This window comes from Mustela lutreola, chromosome 2 (assembly GCF_030435805.1).
Source record: "Mustela lutreola isolate mMusLut2 chromosome 2, mMusLut2.pri, whole genome shotgun sequence".
Lineage (NCBI taxonomy): Eukaryota > Metazoa > Chordata > Mammalia > Carnivora > Mustelidae > Mustela > Mustela lutreola.
Window position 1 is genome coordinate 10,549,456 of NC_081291.1, and position 22,272 is coordinate 10,571,727.

Sequence of the window (22,272 nt, forward strand, 5' to 3'; positions counted from 1 at the left end):
TTGGTGGATGGTGAATATGGTAGACAAGATAATGGCCCTTTCAAAGATGTTCAAGTCCTTATGCCTGGAGCCTGTGATTATGTTAGCTTTTGAACTTGGTGATTAAGAATTTTGTTGGGGGGATATTTTGATGATGTGGGTGTATCTAATATAATCACGAAGGTTCTTATAAAAGGGACGATCAGAGAAGAAAGGAGATGATACATATGATGTTGGCTTTGAAAATGGAGAAAGGAGCCCTGTACCAAGGAAGGCCAGCAGCTTCTAGAAGCCAGCAAAGGCAAGGAAACAAATTCTCTCTTCACGCCTCTAGAAGGAAACATTTAAAGCTTCTGACCTTCAACACTGTAAGGGAATATATTTATACTGGTTTAAGCTATTAAGTTTGTCATATCAGCTATAGGAAACTAATACAGTGGTCCACTTAGGAGCCTGGGAATCCAGCCAACTTCCAGCCAAGTAGTGTTGGTATCAGCCCCTCACGTTGCTGCAAGAATGTGATGGATAATCTGGAGATCTGCTTAGCCAGCTCACAAAACCTCTAACCTCATTGCTTAATGACACCTGTCAATTTTCTATGGCTCCAGCCACAGCTCTACCCTTTAGGGATTGGGGCTCACATAGCCCTCTGTAATGCCTATAGCCTGTGGGGGGAGGTGGTAGGTCTATTCTAAGTGCCACACCCAGGGGGAACTTGTTTTTGACCCAGAATGTCTCCAGCATCCCTGCTATCTCTCCACCCAAAGGAAGTTCCTCCTCTGAGCAGTTTGTGAGTGAAAAATGAGGAAGGAGTGTGATTGTGGTCACAGCACTGAATAAGTGTGGGTGTTTTCACATCCACTTGCCTCCCAAGTTATCTTTTCTTATTTTCTAATTAGAAGAGAAATGTGATACTCTTTTGTTGACTTACAAACCAAGAGAGTGGAGTTTGGACTATACTTGCTATAGTTTTTTTCTGTTTGTAACCTAGACAGTGAGGTAGGAGATGCTTCTCTTAACTTAAGATCAGAAATTTGTATTCTTTAGGGATGGTAAGTAGCTTATAAACAGCATCATGTTCCCAATAAGATTTACATTTAACATGAACCCATTTTAGCACATGGGTGGCTCAGTTGGTTAAGCATCTGCCTTTGGCTCAGGTTTTGATCTCAGGGTCCTGGGATTGAGCCCCATGTTGGACTCCCTGCTCAGGTGGAATCTGCTTCTCCTCACTCTTCCCCTCACCTCACTCACACATGATTGTTTTTCTCTCTCTTAAATAAATAAATAAAATCTTCAAAACAGTGAGCCAGTCCCAAAGCAAATACATTGCTATCACATTTGTCAATGTTGAAAGATTTAATATTTTACTTTTCTTTTTGTGGTTACTAAACATTTACCCCTTGTCTCTTAGCCATTTGAATACTCTCAAACATTGGTCAAACAACTATGTAAAAAAATGGTTAGTGTTGGAAATGAATAATGGATTAAAAAGTCCTCAAGTAATTTAAGTCTGTGAAGCTTTTCTTAAAAGTGAATTGCACTTAGCTTTATAAGATAAACAACTTAATATTCAAGTTTAAATAAAAACTTAATCTCTTAATCTCAGGTATTATTGCCCCTGAACTAGAGATGAGGAAGCCAAGACCGGAGACTGTAAAAAATAGGTCAAAATCAAGGCCAGCTGTGAGCGCCAAAGTGTGACCACAGCTCTGATCACTGTGGCACAGCTCCTTCCAGTTATTCATTTATGCATATTTCCAGTGTGCCTTCTTTGTGCTAGGCACTGGGGTACAGTGATGAGAAAGACATTTTCACCCATGAAGTTGATGGTTTGTGAAGAGTGACTATTACTTTTCACAAACATTTGGTTTATACTGCATTTGCTTACAGGTCTGTCTGTCTACTGGAGTAAAATCTCCAGGAGACAGAGCCTATGCATTGTTTAGCGTTGGAGTAATAGTGCCTGTCATAGTGCTCAGAGCAGTGCTAGGCAATCAAATTATGCTTATGATGAAATTATTGTCTAAATACTATTAAAAAGTAGTATTTACTTTTTGGACTAATACTTGAAAAGTTTTAAGATTAAAATAAACTTATGGAAACATGCATGAGATTAATAAAAAAGGAAGATAAGGAAGAAGAAATAGCCATTGGCATACTATAGGTACCATGCACAGCATGCTTTTCTATTTAAAACAACTTGGAAAGCAATCTAATTTAATCCATCAAGAGATATCTCACTTAGCTCTTTCCCCTATGATCCTCTGTCTTTCTTCTCAAATTTCTCATATCAGTGAGATCATATAATAATTGTCTTTCTCTTATTGACTTATTTCACTTATCGTAATCCCTCTAGTTTCATCCATGTCTTTGCAAATGGCAAGATTTCATTCTTTTGATGACTGCATAGTATTCAATTGTGTGTATATATGTGTGTCTGTGTGTGTATATATATATATATATATCTATATATATATATATCTATATCACATTTTCTTTATTCATCCATATGTTGATCAACATCTAGTCTCTTTCCATAGTTTGGTCATTTAGCTCTATTCTTAATCACTCCAAACTGGAAACAATCCAACGTTCTCTCAATGGATGAATGAATAAACTAACTGTGGTACAGCTGTGTAATGGAATATTACTTAGCAATAACAATGAATAAACTAATCACCAAAATTATCATTGGAACTTTAAAGAAATAAACATACGGGGCTCCATGTCTGGGCATGATTCAGTATATCTCAGGTAGGCATGGTCCAGGCATCTCTATTATTAAAAATACAGGATGATTAAACCAAACAGCCAGATGAGGGTTACTATATCCTTCTCTCTAAAACAATGGTCTGTGGGTTAATGTGATGTGTGTATCTAGCAACATATTAGAATTTTGCAGTCCACATAGGGGAAATAACTTTATGTAATTGTACTATTAACCAAACCCAAGATTCAGATAAATAGAAGAAAGCAGTCATTGTAAAGCCAAGCTAACTGAAGACAATTTTCTTTCTGGAAAATAAAAATGTCAAAATGGAGGAAAAAAGGGATAAACTATTGATACCCAAAACAATATGGATGAAACTAAAAAATGTTACACTGAGTGGAAGGAATCTGACTCAAAAGGCTACATATTGTGTTATTCCATCCATATAAAATTTTCAGGAGACAATGCTACTGGTAAAAGAAAGCATCTGTAGGTTAGGGGCTGCCAGGGCAGAGGGGTGAGGTGACTATAAAGGAACAAAAGGAAGGAGTGTTTCAAGATAATGGAAGTAATGAGTCTGGATCCTGAATGTAGAGGTGGTAATCCAAATCTGTACATGTGTGAAAATTCATAGAACTCTTTGGGATACCTGTCTGGCTGAGTTGGAAGAACACATGATTCTTGATCTTGACGTTGTACATTTGAATCCCATTTTGGGTGCAGAGATTACTTAAAAATAAAAATCTTTAAAAATTCATAGAACTGTCCATCAAAGAGAAAAACAAGTTGATAAAAATGTTCTGAAAAGTAAATTGGGGCAAATTGGAGGGGTGATGAAGCATGAGAGACTGTGGGCTCTGAGAAGAAAACTGAGTGTTTTGGAAGGGAGAGGGGTGGTGGGATGGATGAAGCTGGTGGTGGGTATTAAGGAGGGCACATATTGCATAGAGCACTGGGTGTGTTGCATAAACAATGACTCTTGGAACACTAAAAAATAAAATAAAAAAAAAGGCTCTGAAGCTCATAATTGTATAATGGTACCATAGTATGTTAAATTATTTTCTGTAAATGGAAATCATCTGTTTCCAATCTTTAACTATTGCATATGATGTTGCAGTAAATTATCCTCTAGATATACCTTAGCATGGCATTCTAAGTCTAAACAATAACAAAAAATTGGAGGAATGAGCTCCTGATCAAGGATGTTCTCTCTTGGACTCTCAAACATAAGGGATAATGGTTCCAAGACAGTCTTCAGAATTGACAGCATGAGGTTGGTTGTGGGAGTGGGAGAAATGTGTGACATGGGAAGCTACTTCCTTTGACAAGTGTTCTCCTTCTCGCTTTGGAATTTGGTGCCCCAGAAAGGAGCTCATGCCCAGAAGCACATTCACAGTAGTGACTCCCCTCGACATTGTGACAATGTGCAAAACCTCCACAAGATATGTATAGAGGTGGGCCACACTCATTGACATCTGGAACATAAATGGCAACTGCTAAGAACACCCCAAATTCTGGTAGGATCAGTAGCAACCAGATTCAATGATTTTACCCCTTGCGTTTTCTTTCCAAATGAAATTATGTGTTTACAGTTGAAAATTAGGAAATCAGAAAATGCAAGCAATACATAAATATCCAACCACTGGGGTTGCAATAGTTTTTTTTTAATAACAGAGAGCAGTATAATAACTCCACATGTACTTGTCACCCAGCATTACCAGTTATGAAGACAACACTACTATTTTTTCATCAATTTCCCATGGCATCAGACGGCAACTTTAAAATTTTTTTCACACCTTTTGATACATACAAATTCTCCCAAGACTTTAAATATTTTATGACAATGTTTCCACATCAAAATAAAAAAACAGTTTTAATGCCTGTAGATATTCCATGGTAGGAGTATTTCATATTGTATCCAACTCATGGCCACCTGGACAGACATCAGAATGTTACAGTTTGAACCATGGGTCCAGAGTCTTCCATCTCCTAGCTGTGTGACTTTGGACAAATGGCTTCCCCTCTCCAGGCTCAGTTTCCCCATTTACAATATGGCACCAACATTGACTTTCTCAAGGGGCTGATCTGAATTTCTTCAGGGACAGTGATTGTTTCAGAGATTGGTGGATTTCAGATTTTTCCTATCCATATTCCAGCCATATGACCAGTTGTGAGTGTGAGCAAACCACCTCTTAAAGTCTCAGTTCTCTTATCTATAAATCATGGGTAATAGCAATATCCACTTTTCTGATTGTTAGGTGGTTTAAATTAATTTTAACTTTGGAAATAGGGTTTTAGAAATGGCAAATGACCATCCTGGCATGAGGTTGCTTGTGGTTATTTTTGGATGGAGGAACTGAGATTATGGGAGTTTCCAGCAAGTTAATTCTAGGGTTGGTAGAACGTTCCAAATCTCTGATGGCTGCCCGGCCTTCCCTGACTGCCTCCTTCAACATGCTACCTCTGTCTTTGACCAAGTAATGACCATTAACAACATAAGTAAAATGTATTGGTTTCTTATCAAGTGCAACACACTAAGTATTTTACATGTTTTAATTTATCATTTATGTATTTTTTATTGAGGTAAGCATTCACATACAAAAGAACACTATATCTGAAACTAATGATGTACTATGGGTTGGCTAATTGAATTTAAATAAGAAAAGGATATAGAATCTTCGACAAAACAGGAAAAAATATACAGTGGAAAAAAGACAGTCTCTTCAATAAATGGTGCTGGGAAAACTGGGCAGCTATATTTAGAAGAATGAAATGTGAACATTCTCTTACACTGTACACAAAGATAAACTGAAAATGGATAAAAGACCTCAATGTGAGACAGGAATCCCTCAGAACCCTAGAGGAGAATATATGCAGTAATCTCTTTGATATCAGCCACAGCAACTTTTTTCAAGATATGTCTCCAAAGGCAAAGGAAACAAAAGCGAAAATGAATTTTTGGGACTTCATCAAGATCAAATGCTTCTGCACAGCAAAGGAAGCAGTCAACAAAACAAAGAGGCAACCCATGGAATGGGAGAAGATATTTGCAAATGACAGTACAGAAAAAAGGTTGATATCTAGGATCTATAAAGAACTCCTCAAACTCAACAAACACAAAACAGACAATCATATCAAAAAATGGGCAGAAGATATGAACAGACACTTCTCTAATGAAGACATACAAATGGCTATCAGACACATGAAAAAATGTTCATCATCAATAGCCATCAGAGAGATTCAAATTAAAACCACATTGAGATATCACCTTACACCAGTTAGAATGGCAAAAATTAGCAAGACAGGAAACAATGTGTGTTGGAGGGGATGTGGAGAAAGGGGAACCCTCCTACATTGTTGGTGGGAATGCAAGTTGGTGCATCCACTTTGGAGAACAGTGTGGAGATTCCTCAAGAAATTAAAAATAGAGCTTCCCTATGACCCTGCAATTGCACTTTTGGGTATCTACCCCAAGGATACAGATGTCGTGAAAAGAAGGGCCATCTGTACCCCAATGTTTATAGCAGCAATGGCCATGGTCACCAAACTGTGGAAAGAACCAAGATGCCCTCCGATGGATGAATGGATAAGGAAGATGTGGTCCATATACACTATAGAGTATTATGCCTCCATCAGAAAGGACGAATACCCAACTTTTGTAGCAACATGGACGGGACTGGAAGAGATTATGTTGAGTGAAATAAGTCATGCAGAGAGAGTCAAGTATCATATGATTTCACTTATTTGTGGAGCATAACAAATAGCATGGAGGACAAGGGGAGATGGAAAGGAGAAGGGAGTTGAGGGAAATTGGAAAGGGAGGTGAACCATGAGAGACTATGGACTCTGAAAAACAACCTGAGGGTGGAAGGTTGGGGGAGCCAGGTGGTGGGTATTAGAGAGGGTGCAGATTGCATGGAGCACTGGGTGTGGTGCAAAAACAATGACTACTGTTATGCTGAAAATAAATAAATAAATAAAAAAAGATATAGAAAAATATCAACTGTTTTAAAGTGAACAACTTACTGAAATTTATTACATTCACAATTTTGTGCAACCACCACCTCTGTCTAGTTACAAAACATTTTTATCACTCCAAAAGAAAACCCCCTTAGGTGAAGGGTATTAAGAGTATGGTTCTCATCATGAGCCCTGAGTAATTGTGAACCACTGAGAATTGTTGAATCAGTACATTGTACACTGGAAATGAATAAAACACTGTATATTAATTATACTGGAATTAAAATTAAAAAACTTGAAAAAAAAACCTCATTACCCAATTAAGTAGCCACTCCCTATTCCTCCCTCCCCCAGCACCTGACAACAATCAATTTGCTTTCTGTTTCTATGAATTCCATTTATATGTATTCATTGATTTAAAGCACATAATAACTAAATAGGTTGATCTCATTATTCCTATTTACAGATAGGGAAATTGAGGCATTGGGAGATGAAACAATTTGCTTGGACTCACACACTGGGATTCAGATAATCCAGCTCCAAATCCTAAGCTTTTAACACTACTCCTTGACCATGAGATATGGTTGCCCATCTCTTGGCTTTCATCTCCTGCCCTTGGCAAAGAACTTCAGTGTTGCTTCAAGGGATGAGGAGTCTGGACACCCCCAGGTAACTTCCCTCTGATGACCCCCTCTTCAGTCTCTCAGTCTTTTTACCTGTACAGACCTCCGAGGGGGTGCTAAAGATGACCTCTCCAGACAGAGAAGGGAATCCAGGATCACAGTGGCAGGAAGTGGCATTGGTAGAGTGGGCATTCTGTGGGCATCAAGCACAGAGAGCTGTGGAGAATAGATATAGGGATTTGAAGGCCCTCAGAAGATGCCAACTCCCAGATGAGAATAGGAGATGGAAGGAAGAGAAGGATGCAATGCCTGTCATCATACAAGGAATTGTCTTCAAAGTTTGTGGGAGAAACAGGGTCAAATTCTCAAAGCTGAACAAGACTATTCCCAAGAAAAGACCTTTGCTAGTGTGAAGTCCCTTTCCTCAGCTTCAGGTTATGGAGGGGTTTGTTGCACATACTCACTTATGTTCTTGTGAGAAATAGTTCCCAGTGATATTAACAGGACACAAAGCCCTAGAACAGAGAGAGAAGGTAAGTATGGTTGAGAAATGATATTTAAACGATCCACAGAAATAGCTGCTACAACCTGGTTAAGGCAACGCTCCCTTATGACTCCATGGCTTTAGAGCAGTCCAGTGTTTCCTTCTGGACAGTATCCTAGACTTTCCCAGAGGACCTAGAGGGGCACACGTTTTCTCTCCCTTTTATCTTCCAGAAGTCCCCTGAGGAATTGATAGTAGCAGGCTTTTGGTATAGGGATCAAAATCTGCACAGATGGAAAGTAATAGACACAGGTTTTAGAACCTCTTTTCCCATCCATTTTATGACATACCTGTTATGAAGAAAATTTCAGATCTGTCTGTCTTTATTCAGATACTAGTTTTTTACAGTCAGGATCTTTCTTCTTTTGAAGTGGCTTAAATCCATTTTCACTTCCAAGCTGGCCTGAGAGTACACCCCTGGTCTTGGAGTTGAATGTAATTAAATTTGAATTTTGGTTCTGCCACTCATTGGCTCTGTGACTTTGTGCAACTTGATCTTTATTTTAATTTTTTTTCAGTACTTCAAAAACTAATGAGGTACTGTATAATGACTAACATAACATAATACAATATTTTTCAGTTTAATAGAAAATTCCAAACACAGTAAAATGTAGAAAAACAGTGAAGTCAACCTTTGTGTATTAATTACCCTGCTACAATAATCATAAAATTATGGTCATTTTACTTTATCTAAACCTTTACTCAGTCCCTGACCCCACTGGATAATTTGGGAGCAAATTACAGATACCATATTATTTCATATGATTTATTCTAAGAACAAAATTATTTATAGGTATTAATAACAAAAAATATAATCATAAATTGAGAAATGCCAAAATAAACCCCACATTTTCCCTTGGCTGCAAATTCAAACCATTTCATTCTTGAAAAAAAAAAAGCCTTTTTTGGTTATAATCCTTCTGAAGAATAGTGCAAGAACAAGCTGTGAATCAACAGAGGAAAAAGGCATTTATCTAAAGGCACAGAGAACACTAAAATGGTTTTAGTTGGAGAGTCTCACAATTCTACCTACCTGAATGAAATGCAAAATTCCTGCCCCTCATGGTACAGAAACATGAAGCCTCAGCAGTGGGGGAATTTGATCTTGAGATGTGTGCTAATAATATTTCCTGTTGAAGAAAATATGTACCCTAGAAGAACTGACTTGGCAAACAACTAGCCTGAATTCTTTCTTCCCCTTTTCCCCACCAATTTAAACTTATCAGATCTCCCTGTTCTGCTTTTAAAATTTTTTTTTGCAAAGGCAAAAAAGGACAAATTTAATTCCTAAATGTGTTATTTTAAACTCTTGTTTCAAGTTCATCTTGCATTTTTTAAGTTTTTGGAGAACATACAAATATAATATTGTAAATATATAAATATATCAATAAATATTTATATATATAATTGTTTCCTTGGAAAAATCAACAACTTTCTTACAGGTACTAAAGTTCTTGGCCCAATATCATTGTGGGTATATAATAATTTACCAGTAAAAAATAAGAAATATATCCTGAACAAGCATGAAAACCATAATTTCTATTTTTTAAAATTTCTTTTCAACATAACAGTATTCATAGTTTTTGCACCACATCCAGTGCTCCATGCAATCCGTGCCCTCTCTAATACCCACCACCTGGTTCCCCCAACCTCCCACCCTCCGCCCTTTCAAAACCCTCAGATTGTTTTTCACAGTCCATAGTCTCTCATGGTTCACCTCCCCTTCCAATTTTTCTCAACTCCCTTCTCCTCTCCATCTCCCCTTGTCCTCCATGCTATTTGCTATGCTCCACAAATAAGTGAAACCATATGATACTTGACTCTCTCTGCTTGAATTATTTCACTCAGCATAATCTCTTCGAGTCCCATCCATGTTGCTACAAAAGTTGGGTATTCGTCCTTTCTGATGGAGGCATAATACTCCATACTGTATATGGACCACATCTTCCTTATCCATTCATCCGTTGAAGGGCATCTTGGTTCTTTCCACAGTTTGGTGACCATGGCCATTGCTGCTATAAACATTGGGGTACAGATGGCCCTTCTTTTCACGACATCTATATCTTTGGAGTAAATACCCAGTAGTGCAATTCCAGGGTCATAGGGAAGCTCTATTTTTAATTTCTTGAGGAATCTCCACACTGTTCTCCAAAGTGGATGCACCAACTTGCATTCCCACCAACAGTGTAGGACGGTTCCCCTTTCTCCACATCCCCTCCAACACACGTTGTTTCCTGTCTTGCTAATTTTTGCCATTCTAACTGGTGTAAGGTGGTATCTCAATGTGGTTTTAATTTGAATCTCCCTGATGGCTAGTGATGATGTTTATTCTGATTTTTATTCTTTGCCTGGTATTACCATTGCACTGCCAACCTCCTTGCTGATGTTTCTTAATTTCTAATGATGAGAGTGAGTGATGGTGAATCTATTTAGAGGGTCTTTCTAGAAGAGTAAATCTGCTGGTCCCTCGCCAATGCTGCAGTTCAGGATTATTGAATAAGACCACTGCCTGGCTAATATCACTGAGTACTTTCTACAACCTGAGGTTTGAGCCATATAGGTTACTCTTCTTCATTCTTAATTTTCCTTATTGCTTTGACTCTAGAGACTCCAATCAAACAAGAATGGCTAGAGGTGGGAAGGCTGCCAAATTTATAGTTACTAGTTATATGATACCAGGCACATATACTCCTTAAGGTTTTTGTAAATTGAAAATACTTATTGTTGGGATTATTCAATGAAATAAAAGAGGTAAAGCATGGACCACTGGATGTGGTGTATAAACAATGAATCTTGGAACACTGAGAAAAAAAATAAAATTAAGATGTTAAAAAAATGATGACACATTATGTGGTCTACTGGAAATACCTAACAAAGAACATTCTTCATATCTTCCTTTGTGAAAGTTAATCATGCAAATGTTTGTTATTCCCATTATTTCACCATTATATTACCCTTATTAATTTTTTTTGTTTTTTTTTGAGGTTCCTTAAAATTACTGAGTTGTCCCCAAATTATACTTCCAAGATAAATATACCTGATTTGATATTCCACTTAAATGACTTAAAATATTTACTTAAGATAGCTTTTCATTGACAAATTATATAACTACATATTTGATTGTTAAAAAATTTCTTTAAAAAATTTTTATTTATTTATTTTTAAACTTCATTTTAAAATGTTTCCTTTGCTGTGCAGAAGCTTTTTATCTTGATGAAGTCCCAGAAGTTCATTTTCACTTTTGTTTCCTTTGCCTTTGGAGACATGTCTTGAAAGAAGTTGCTGTGGCTGATGTCCAAGAGGTTAATGCCTATGTTCTCTTCTAGGATATTGATAGATTCCTGCCTCACACTGAGATCTTTTATCCATTTCTAGTTTATCATTGTGTATGGTGTAACAGAATGATCAAGCTTCATTCTTCTATAAATAGCTGTCCAAATTTCCCAGCACCATTTATTGAAGAGACTGTCTTTTTTACACTGGATATTCTTCTCTGCTTTTATGAAGTTGAGGATGTTCCCTCTATCCCTATACTTTGAAGCATTTTAATCAGGAACAGATGCTGTGTCTTGTCAAATGCTTTTTCTGCATCAATTGAGAGGACCATGTGGTTTTTCTCTCTTCTCTTAATGATTTGTTCTATCACATGATTAATTTGCAAATGTTGAGGGATGCAACTCAGGGATGAATCCCACCTGGTCATGGTGGATAATCTTTTTAATGTGCTGTTGGATCCTATTAGCTAGGATCTTGCTGAAAATCTTAGCATCCATATTCATCAGTGATACAGGTTTGAAGTTTTACTTTTTGGTAGGGTCTTTGCCTGGTTTGGGGATCAGGGTAATGCTGGCTTCATAGAAAGAGTCTGGACGTTTTCCTTCTGCTTCAATTTTTTGAAACAGCTTCAGGAGAATAGGTGTTATTTCTTCTTTGAAAGTTTGGTAGAGTTCTCCAAGGAATCCGTCAGCTCCTGGGCTTTTGTTTCTTGGGAGGTTTTTGAACACTGCTTCAATCTTGTTACTAGATATAAGTCTATGCAAGTTGTCAATTTCTTCCTGGTTCAATTTTGGGAGTTTATAGTTTTCCAGGAATGCATCCATTTCATCTAGGTACTTAACTTAAATGCATATAACTGTTGATAATAATTTCTGAGGATTGTTTCTATTTCCTTGGTGTTAGTTGGGATATCTCCCTTTTCATTCATAATTGTATTAATTTGGGTCCTCTCTCTTTTCTTTTGAATTAGTTTGGCAAATGGTTTATCGATCTTATTGATTCTTTCAAAAAGCGAGCTCCTAGTTTCGTTGATGCATTCTACTGTCTGTCTAGTCTCTATCTCCTAGATCTTTGCTCTAATCTTGATTATTTCCCTTCTTGTGTGTGGGGTTGGCTTAATTTGTTGTTGATTCTCCAGTTCTTGAAGGTGTAAAGACAGCTGGTGTATTCTGGATTTTTCAATTTTTTTGAGAGAGGCTTGGATGGCTATGTATTTCCCCCTTAGGACTGCCTTTGATGTATCCCATAGGTTTTGGACTGAAGTGTCTTTATTCTCATTGGTGTCCATGAATTGTTTAAGTTGTTTGATTTCCTGGTTGATCTCTGGATATTCTCAGATCACAATGCTTTGAAACTGGAACTCACCACAAGGAAAAGTTTTGAAAGAAGTCAAACACCTGGAAGCTAAAGACCACCTTGCTTAGGAATGTGTGGGTCAACCAGGAGATCAAAGAATAACTTAATTCATGGACCCCATTGAGAATGAAGACACTTCGATCCAAAACCTATGAGATACAGCAGAGGCCATCCTAAGGGGGAAATACATAGTCATCCAAGCCTCCCTCAAAAAAAAAAAAAAAAAAAAAAAAAAAGGAAAAATCCAGAATACACACCAGCTGATCCAAACATTCTTGAGCAAGGTGGTCTTTAGCATCCAGGTGTTTGAATTCCTTCTGAACTTTTCCCTGTGGTTGAGTTCCAGTTCAAATTGTTTTGGTCTGAGAATATGCAGGGAATAATATCAATCTTTTGGTATCAGTTGAGCCCTGATTTGTGACCCAGTTCATGGTTTATTGTGACGTTTCCATGTGCACTTGAGAAGAATGAGTATTCTGTTGTTTTAGGGTGGAATGTTCCGTATATATCTATGAGATCCTTCTGGTCCAACATACGTTCAATGCTCTTGTTTCTTGATTTTCTCCTTGATTGGCCTATTACTGAGAGTGGCATGTTAAGATCCCCTACTATTAATTATTCATATCAATATGACTCTTTATCTTGATTAACAGTTGTTTTATGTAGTTGGCTGTTCCCATATTGGAAGCATAAATATTTACAGTTTTTAGATTTTCTTTGTGGACAAACCCTTTAAGAATGATCTCTGACTACAGTCTTCACTTTAAAATCTAATTTATCTGATATGAAAATCACTACCCCAGCCTTCTTTTGAGGCCCATTGGCATGAAAGATGCTTCTCCATCCCTTCACTTTCAGTCTGGATGTATCATTAGGTTCAAAAAGGGTCTCTTGTAGACAATATATGGATGGGTCCTGTTGTTTTATCCAATCTGTAACCCTGTGAAATTTTACAGGTGCATTTAGACCATTCACATTGAGAGTGATTATTGAGAGAGACGTTTTTATTGACATCATGTTACCTGTGAAGTATTTGCTTTTACAGATTGTCTACATAATGGAATGGGAGAAGATATTTGCAAATGACAATACAGACAAAGGGCTGATACTCAAGATCTATAAAGAACTCCTCAACCTCGACACTCAAAAAACAGATAATCATATCAAAAAATGGGCAGAAGACATTAACAGACCCTTCTCCAAAGAAGACATACAAATGGCTAACAGACACATGAAAAAAATATTCATCATCACCAGGCATCAGGGAGATTAAAATCAAAACCACATTGAGATACCACCTTACACAAGTTAGAATGGCCAAAATTAGCAAGACAGTAAACAATGTGTGTTGGAGAGGATGTGGAGAAAGGGGAACCCTCTTACACTGTTGGTGGGAATGCAAGTTGGTGCAGCCACTTTGGAAAACAGTGTGGAGATTCCTCAAGAAATTAAAAATAGAGTTTCCCTATGACCTGCAATTGCACTACTGGGTATTTTCCTCAAAGATACAGATGTAGAGAAAAGAAGGGCCATTGGTACCCCAATGTTTATAGCAGCAATAGCCATGGTCGCCAAACTGTTGAAAGAACCAAGAGGCCCTTTAATGGACGAATGAATAAGAAAGGTATAGTCCATATACACTATGGAATATTATGACTCCAACAGAAAGGATGAATACCCAACTTTTTTATCAACATGGCAGGACTGGAAGAAATTATGCTGAGTGAAATAATTCAAGCAGAGAGAGTCAATTATCATATGGTTTTGCTTATTTTTGGAGCATAAGAAATAACACGGAGGACATGGGGAGATAGAGAGGAGAAGTCAGTTGGGGGAAATTGGAGGGGGATATGAACCGTGAGAGGTAGTGGACTCAGAAACAAACTGAGAGTTTTAGAGGTGAGGGCAGTGGGAGGTTGGCTGAGCCTGGTGGTGGGTTTATGGAGGGCATGTATTGCATGGAGAACTGGGTGTGGTGCATAAACAATGAATTCTGAAACACTGAGAAGAATTTTAAAAAATAAATAGAAATTAAAAAAAAGACAAATGATAACATGTGTTGCAAGGATGCAGAGAAAAAGAGAACACTGTTGGGAACATAAATTTGTACAGCTTTTATGAAAAACTGTATAATAAATTTGTACAGCTTTTATGAAAAACTGTATAATAATTTGAAAAATGTATAGCTACCATATGATTCAGCAATATAATTTTTGCATATGTATCCCAAACGATGTCAGTATCTCAAAGAGATATCTGTAGTGTCATGTTTATTGCAGCATGACTCACAATAGTCGAGATATGGAAACAACCATGTGTCCATCGATGGATAAATGGATAAAGAAAATATGGATATATATGTATATTTGTATGTACACACACTCACTCTCTTTCTCTCTCTCTCTCTCTCTCTCTCTCACACACACACACACACACACACACACATGCACACAATGGAATGTCATTCAGTGTTAGAGTTGAAAGAAATCCTGTCATTTGTAACAATGTGGATGAACCTGGAGGACAATATGCTAAGTGAAGTAAGCCAGACACAGAAAGACAAATACTGCACGATCTCACTTATATGTTGAATTTAAAAATGTTGATCTCTGAGAAGCAGACATTAGGCAAGTGGTTTGCAGGGTCTGGCAGGAGGGGCAAAGGAGAAATGCTTGTTAAAGTGTATAGGACTTCCATTATGCAGATGAGTAAGTCCTGGTGATCTAATATACAGCATGGCAAGTATAGTTAACAATACTGCATTGTGTTCTAGATACTTGCTCATAGAGGAGATCTTGATTTTTTTTTTTTTTACCAAAGAAAAAAGAACCATGTGAGTTATGTTTATGTTAATTAGCTTGATTGTGGCGAGCATTTCACAATGTATACTTATATCAAAACATCACTTTGTATATGTTAGATATATACACATTTCCTTTGTCAGTTATACCTCCATAAAGCTGGAAAAAAATCATGGGGCTGTAAATTTTCTTTATCTTTTTTGGGTTAATTTTAATGAATTATGGCTTCTAAGAAATATGTCCAATTTCTCTCTTTTTTCCCCACAAAAGTCACTCCTATTTTGATTTCTGAGGCCATAGATTAATGTTCCCTATTTTTAAACCTTTTTTTAAAAAATATTTTATTTATTTGTTTGAAAGAGGGAGACCATTTAAGAGAGCACAAGCATGGGGAGTGGCAGAGGTAGAGGAGAAGCAGACTCCCTGCTGAGAAGGGAGCCATGTGGGACTCCATCCCAGGATCCTGAGATCACGACCTGACCTGAGGATTGGTGGTAAACTGACTGAGCCACCCAGGCATCCCAGTTTGCTCTTTTTTTTTTTTTAAATTGCTGAGTAGTATTCCATTGTATAAAAACCCTACAATTTATTTATTCATTTTACTCTTCATGAACATTTTGGTTATTTCCAGTTTTTTTTTGTTATTATAAATCAAACTTCCATAAACATTCCTGTAAACTTTTGATGCACTCAGTCACTCAATTTTGGGGGATTCATAAGAATGAAATGATGGGTCACAGGTTACATATAATTGGGTAACATTGCTAAACACTTTATAAAGTGGTCCTACCAGTTTATGTTTCCATCATCACTGCAGGAGTTTAAGGGTCCACATTAACCCATAATGCTTACTACTTTTCTTGTCTAAAATTTTAGCTATTCCAGAAGGTATATAGAGGGTGCGTAGTGCTTTCTCATTTTTATAATTTCTAAGTTATAGACTTTATTTTGGAATAATTTTCGATTTCTAGAAAAGTTGCACGAGTAGTGTAGAAAATTCCCATATGCTCTTCACTTAGCTTTTCCTATGTTAGCATCTTACATAACAATGACACATTTGGTACAAATAGGAAATTAACATTAAAACTGTGAGAAGTATGTTACATGAACATACAGACTTTATCTCGATTTCACCATTTTTTCCTATTTGTGGCCTTTTCCTGTTTTGAGATTAAATACATGAAACTTCTTCCCATTTAGGGTTCTTTGTGGTTTTTATTTGCACTTTTTTGATGGCTAATGATGTTACACATACTGATCATTTGCATAGCCTCCTTTGAGACACTCAATTTTTTTTCCCCACTCTCATTTTGGTTGTGTTTATTTTCTGTTTGTGAAAGTTCTTCATATATTCTGGAGTCGTTTGGAGGATATTGGTATTGTGAACTATCTCTTTCTCATGAATAGAAGAAATTCTCCATCTTAATAAATCCTAACTTAGTAACATTTCCTTTTGTGGTTATATCTTTTTATAATAGCTTTATTGAGGTATTATTGATATATAATAAAATTCACATGTTTAAAATACACAATTTGATACATTTTTCTTACCTTTTTAACATTTTTAAAGCTTACAGTTCAGTTATTTTGTATATATTTATGGTGTTGTTTAATGGGTCTCCAGAACTTTTACATCTTGTAAAATTGAAATTCTCAACCCGTTAAACAATAATTCCCCATAATCCCCTCTTCTAGCCCCCTGGAAATCACCACCCTATCTTCTGTTTCTATGAATTTGACTATTTTAGATACCACGTATAATTTGGATCATGTAGCCTTTGTCTTTTTGCAATGGTTTATTTCATTTAAGATATTATCCTCAAGGCTCATCCATGTTGTAGCATCTGACAGAATTTTCCTTCCTTTTTAAGGCTTGATAATATTCCATTGCATTTGTATATACCATTATGGTTATCCATTGATGGACATTTGAATTCCTTCCACATCTTACCTAATATGAATCATGTTACTATGAGCATGGACATGCAGAAATATCTTGATGCATTCTACTGTATCTCTAGTTTCTATCTCATTGATCTCTGCTCTAATCTTTATTATTTCCCTTCTTGTGTGTGGAGTATGTATTTCCTCCTTAGGACTGCCTTTGCTGTATCCCAGAGGTTTTGGACCAAAGTGTCTTCATTCTCATTGGTTTCCATGAATTGTTTCAGTTCTTCTTTGATCTCCTGGTTGATCCAAGCATTCTTAAGCAAGGTGGTCTTTAGCTTCCAGGTGTTTGAGTTCCTTCTGTACTTTTCCTTGTGATTGAGCTCCAGTTTCAAAGCATTGTGATTTGAAAATATGCAGGGAATAATCTCAATCTTTTGGTATTGGTTGAGCCTTGATTTTTGACCCAGTGTGTGGTCTATTCTGGAGAAGGTTTCATGTGCACTCAAGAAGAATGAGTATTCTGTTGTTTTAGGGTGGAATGTTCTGTATATATCTATGAGGTTTATCTTGTCCTATATGTTATTCAATAGTCTTGTTTCTTTTTTTTAAAACTATTTTATTTATTTATTTGACCGACAGAGATCACAAGTAGGCAGAGAGGCAAGCAGAGAGGAGGAAGTAGGCTTCCTGCTGCAGAGAGCCCAATGTGGGGCTCGATCCCAGGATTCTGGGATCATGATCTGAGCTGAAGGTAGAGAATTTAACCCACTGAGCCACCCAGGCACCCCAATACTCTTGTTTCTTTATTGATTTTCTGCTTGGATGATTTGTCTATTATTGAGATTGGCATGTTAAGATCTCCTACTCTTAATGTATTCATATCAATATGAATCTTTATCTTGATTAACAGTTTTCTTATGTAATTGGCTGCTCCCATACTGGGGACACAAGTATTTACAATTGTTAGATCTTCTTGGTGGATAGTCCCTTTAAGAATGATGTAGTGTCCTTCTGTATCTCTGACTAGTCTTTAGTTTAAAATCTAATTTATCTGATATGAGAATCAATACCCAAGCCTTCTTTTGAGGCCCATTGGCATGAAAGATGCTTCTCCAACCCTTCACTTTCAGTCTCGGTAAATCCTTAGGTTCAAAATGAGTCTCTTTTAGACAACATATGGATGGGTCTAGTCGTTTTAACCAGTCTGCAACCCTGTGTCATTTAATGGGCTCATTTAGGCCATTCGCATTGAGAGTGATTATTGAGAGATACGTTTTTATTGACCTCATGTTACCTGTGAAGTCTTTGTTTCTATAGATTGTCTCCATATATTTCTGTTCAATGATTTTCTTAGGATTTTTCCTGTTTTATAGAACCCCCCATTAATATTTACTTTAGTGTGGGCTTGGTGGTCACATGCTCTCTTAAACCTTGCCTGTCCTGGAAACACTTTATCTCTCCATCCATTTTGAATATCAGTCTCACTGGAGAAAGTATTCTTGCCTGCATGTTCTTCTCATTTATTGCCCTGAATATGTCTTGCCAGCCCTTTCTGGCTTGCCAGGTTTCTGTGAACAGGTCTGACATTATTTTGATTGGCTTTCCTCTGTACATAAGGAATTTCTTTGTCCTGGCTGCTTTCAAGAGCTCCTGTCTACAATTATGATTCATAATTTTCAGTATCAGGTGTCTTGAGGCCTTTCTAGGTTCTATGATTTTGGGGGTAGACCTTTCTACCTCTAGCACATGAACGCTGGTTCCATTCGCCACATTGGGAAAAGTTTCATATAGAATTTGTTCAACTATACCTTTTAGTCTTCTTTCTTTCTCCTCTCCCTCAAGGATTCTAATAATTCTGTCATTGGAACATTTCAAGGCATCATTTATTTCTCTAATTCTGTTTTCATGGTTTCTAAGCTGTTTGTTCCAGGCTTCCTTCTGATCCTTTCTCTCTATCTGTTTGTCCTCCTGATCACCAATTCTATCTTCTGTCTCAGTTACCCTAGCTTTTTAAAATAATTTTTTATTTTGTTTAATAAACACATATTTTTTATCCCCAGGGGTACAGGTCTGTGACTCGCCAGGTTTACACACTTCACAGCACTCACCATAGCACATACCCTCCCCAGTGTCATAACCCCACCCCTCTTCTCCCAACCACTTCCCCCAGCAACCCTCAGTTTTTTTTGTGAGATTAAGAGTCACTTATGGTTTGTCTCCCTCCCAATCCCATCTTGTTTCATTTATTCTTCTCCTACCCCCTTAACCCCCCATGTTGCATCACCACTTCCTCATATCAAGGAGACCATATGATAGTTGTTTTTCTCCGCTTGACTTATTTCGCTAAGCATGATACCCTCTAATTCCATCCACGTCATCGCAAACAGCAAGATTTCATTTCTTTTGATGGCTGAATAGTATTCCATGTGTATATATACCACATCTTCTTTGTCCATTCATCTGTTGATGGACATCTAGGTTCTTTCCATAGTTTGGCTATTGTGGACATTGTTGCTATAACATTTGGGCTCATGTGCCCCTTCGGATCACTACGTTTGTATGTTAAGGGTAAATACCCAGTAGAGCTATTGCTGGGTCAAAAAGTAGTTCTATTTTCAACATTTTGAGGAACAGCCATGTTGTTTTCCAGAGTGGTTGCACTAGCTTGCATTCCCACCAACAGTGTAGGAGGGTTCCCCTTTCTCCACATCCTCGCCAGCATCTGTCATTTCCTGACTTGTTGATTTTAACCATTCTGACTGGTGTGAGGTGATATTTCATTGTGGTTTTGATTTGTATTTCCCTGATGCCGAGTGATATGGAGCACTTTTTCATGTGTCTGTTGGCCATCTGGATGTCTTCTTTGCAGAAATGTCTGTTCATGTCTTCTGCCCATTTATGATTGGATTATTTGTTCTTTGGGTGTTGAGTTTGCTAAGTTCTTTATAGATTCTGGACACTAGTCCTTTATCTGATATGTCGTTTGCAAATATCTTCTCCCATTCTGTCAGTTGTCTTTTGATTTTGTTAACTGTTTCCTTTGCTGTGCAAAAGCTTTTGATCTTGATGGAGTCCCAATAGTTCATTTTTGTCCTTGCTTCCCTTGCCTTTGGCGATGTTCCTAGGAAGATGTTGCTGCGGCTGAAGTCGAAGAGATGGCTGACAGTATTCTCCTCAAGGATTTTGATGGATTCCTTTCTCACATTGAGGTCCTTCATCCATTTTGAGTCTATTTTCATGTGTGGTGTAAGGAAATGGTCCAATTTCATTTTTCTGCATGTGGCTGTCCAGTTTTCCTGACACCATTTATTGAAGAGGCTGTGTTTTTTTCATTGGACATTCTTTCCTGCTTTGTCGAAGATTAGTTGACCATAGAGTTGAGGGTCTATTTCTGGGCTCTCTATTCTGTTCCATTGATCTACGTGTCTGTTTTTGTGCCAGCACCATACTGTCTTGATGATGCTGGCTTTGTAATAGAGCTTAAAGTCCGGAATTGTGATGCCACCAACTCTGGCTTTCTTTTTCTATTCTTTTTTTTTTTTTTAAATTTTAAATTTTTAAATTTTTTATAAACATATAATATATTTTTATCCCCAGGGGTACAGGTCTGTGAATCACCAGGTTTACACATTTCACAGTACTCACCAAAGCACATATCCAGGAATGCATCAATTTCATCAAGGTTGCTAAGCTTATTGGCATATAACTGTTGATAATATCTTCTGATTATTGTTTCTACTTCCTTGGTGTTAGTTTTGATCTCTCCCTTTTCATTCATAATTTTATGAATTTGGGCTTTTTCTCTTTTCTTTTGGATTAGTGTAGCTAGTGGCTTATCAATCTTATTGATTCTTTCAAAAAACCAACTTCTAGTTTCATTGATATGTTGTACTGTATCTTTGGTTTCTACCTCATTGATCTCAGCTCTAATTTTGATGATTTCCCTTCTTATATGTGGAGTTGGTTTGATTTGTTATTGATTCTCCAGTTCTTTAAGGTGTAGAGACAGCTGGTGTGTTCTGGATTTTTCAATTTTTTTGAGGGAGGCTTGGATGGCTATGTATTTCCCCCTTAGGACCGCCTTTGCTGTATCCCATAGGTTTTTTTTTTTTTTTTTTAAATTTTTTATTTTTTATAAACATATATTTTTATCCCCAGGGGTACAGGTCTGTGAATCACCAGGTTTACACACTTCACAGCACTCACCAAATCACATACCCTCCCCAATGTCCATAATCCCACCCCCTTCTCCCAAACCCCCTCCCCCCGGCAACCCTCAGTTTGTTGTGAGATTAAGAGTCACTTATGGTTTGTCTCCCTCCCAATCCCATCTTGTTTCATTTATTCTTCTACCCACTTAAGCCTCCATGTTGCATCACCACTTCCTCATATCAGGGAGATCATATGATAGTTGTCTTTCTCTGCTTGACTTATTTCGCTAAGCATGATACGCTCTAGTTCCATCCATGTTGTTGCAAATGGCAAGATTTCATTTCTTTTGATGGCTGCATAGTATTCCATTGTGTATATATACCACATCTTCTTGATCCATTCATCTGTTGATGGACATCTAGGTTCTTTCCATAGTTTGGCTATTGTGGACATTGCTGCTATAAACATTCGGGTGCATGTGTCCCTTTGGATCACTACATTTGGTTTTTAACCAAAGTGTCTTCATTCTTATGGGTTCCCATGAATTGTTTCAGTTCTTCCTTGATCTCCTGGTTGATCCAAGCATTCTTTTTTTTTTAATTTTATATTTTTTATAAACATATATTTTATCCCCAGGGTACAGGTCTGTGACTCGCCAGGTTTACACACTTCACAGCACTCATCAAAGCACACACCCTCCCCAATGTCCATAATCCCACCCCCTTCTCCCAAACCCCCTCCCCCCAGCAACCCTCAGTTTGTTTTGTGAGATTAAGAGTCACTTATGGTTTGTCTCCCTCCCAATTCCATCTTGTTTCATTGATTCTTCTCCTGACTACTTAAGCCTCCATGTTGCATCACCACTTCCTTATACCAGGGAGATCATATGATAGTTGTCTTTCTCTGCTTGACTTATTTCGCTAAGCATGATACGCTCTAGTTCCATCCATCTTGTCATTTCTTTTGATGGCTGCATAG

At 37.4% G+C, this 22,272-nt stretch overlaps 1 protein-coding gene across 5 annotated transcripts in view; it reads right to left on the bottom strand.

Moving 5' to 3' along the window:
• The window catches only part of LOC131823659 (adhesion G protein-coupled receptor E2-like), a 36,465-nt gene extending 27,481 nt beyond the window's left edge, over positions 1–8,984 (bottom strand). For 4 of the 5 annotated variants that reach the window (XM_059160268.1, XM_059160264.1, XM_059160267.1 and 1 more), the window contains exons 1-3: positions 8,853–8,928; positions 7,740–7,790; positions 7,369–7,491 (exon numbers count right to left, since the gene is read on the bottom strand). Coding sequence is in view for 1 of the 5 variants with exons in the window: in XM_059160265.1 (XP_059016248.1) it covers positions 7,740–7,790; positions 8,853–8,883 (82 nt within the window). In the remaining 4 variants the exon portion in view is untranslated. Of the gene's footprint in view, positions 1–7,368; positions 7,492–7,739; positions 7,791–8,852 lie in introns of all 5 variants that reach the window. The other variant, XM_059160265.1, reaches the window with a different exon arrangement.
• Between the last annotated feature and the right edge of the window lie 13,288 nt (positions 8,985–22,272).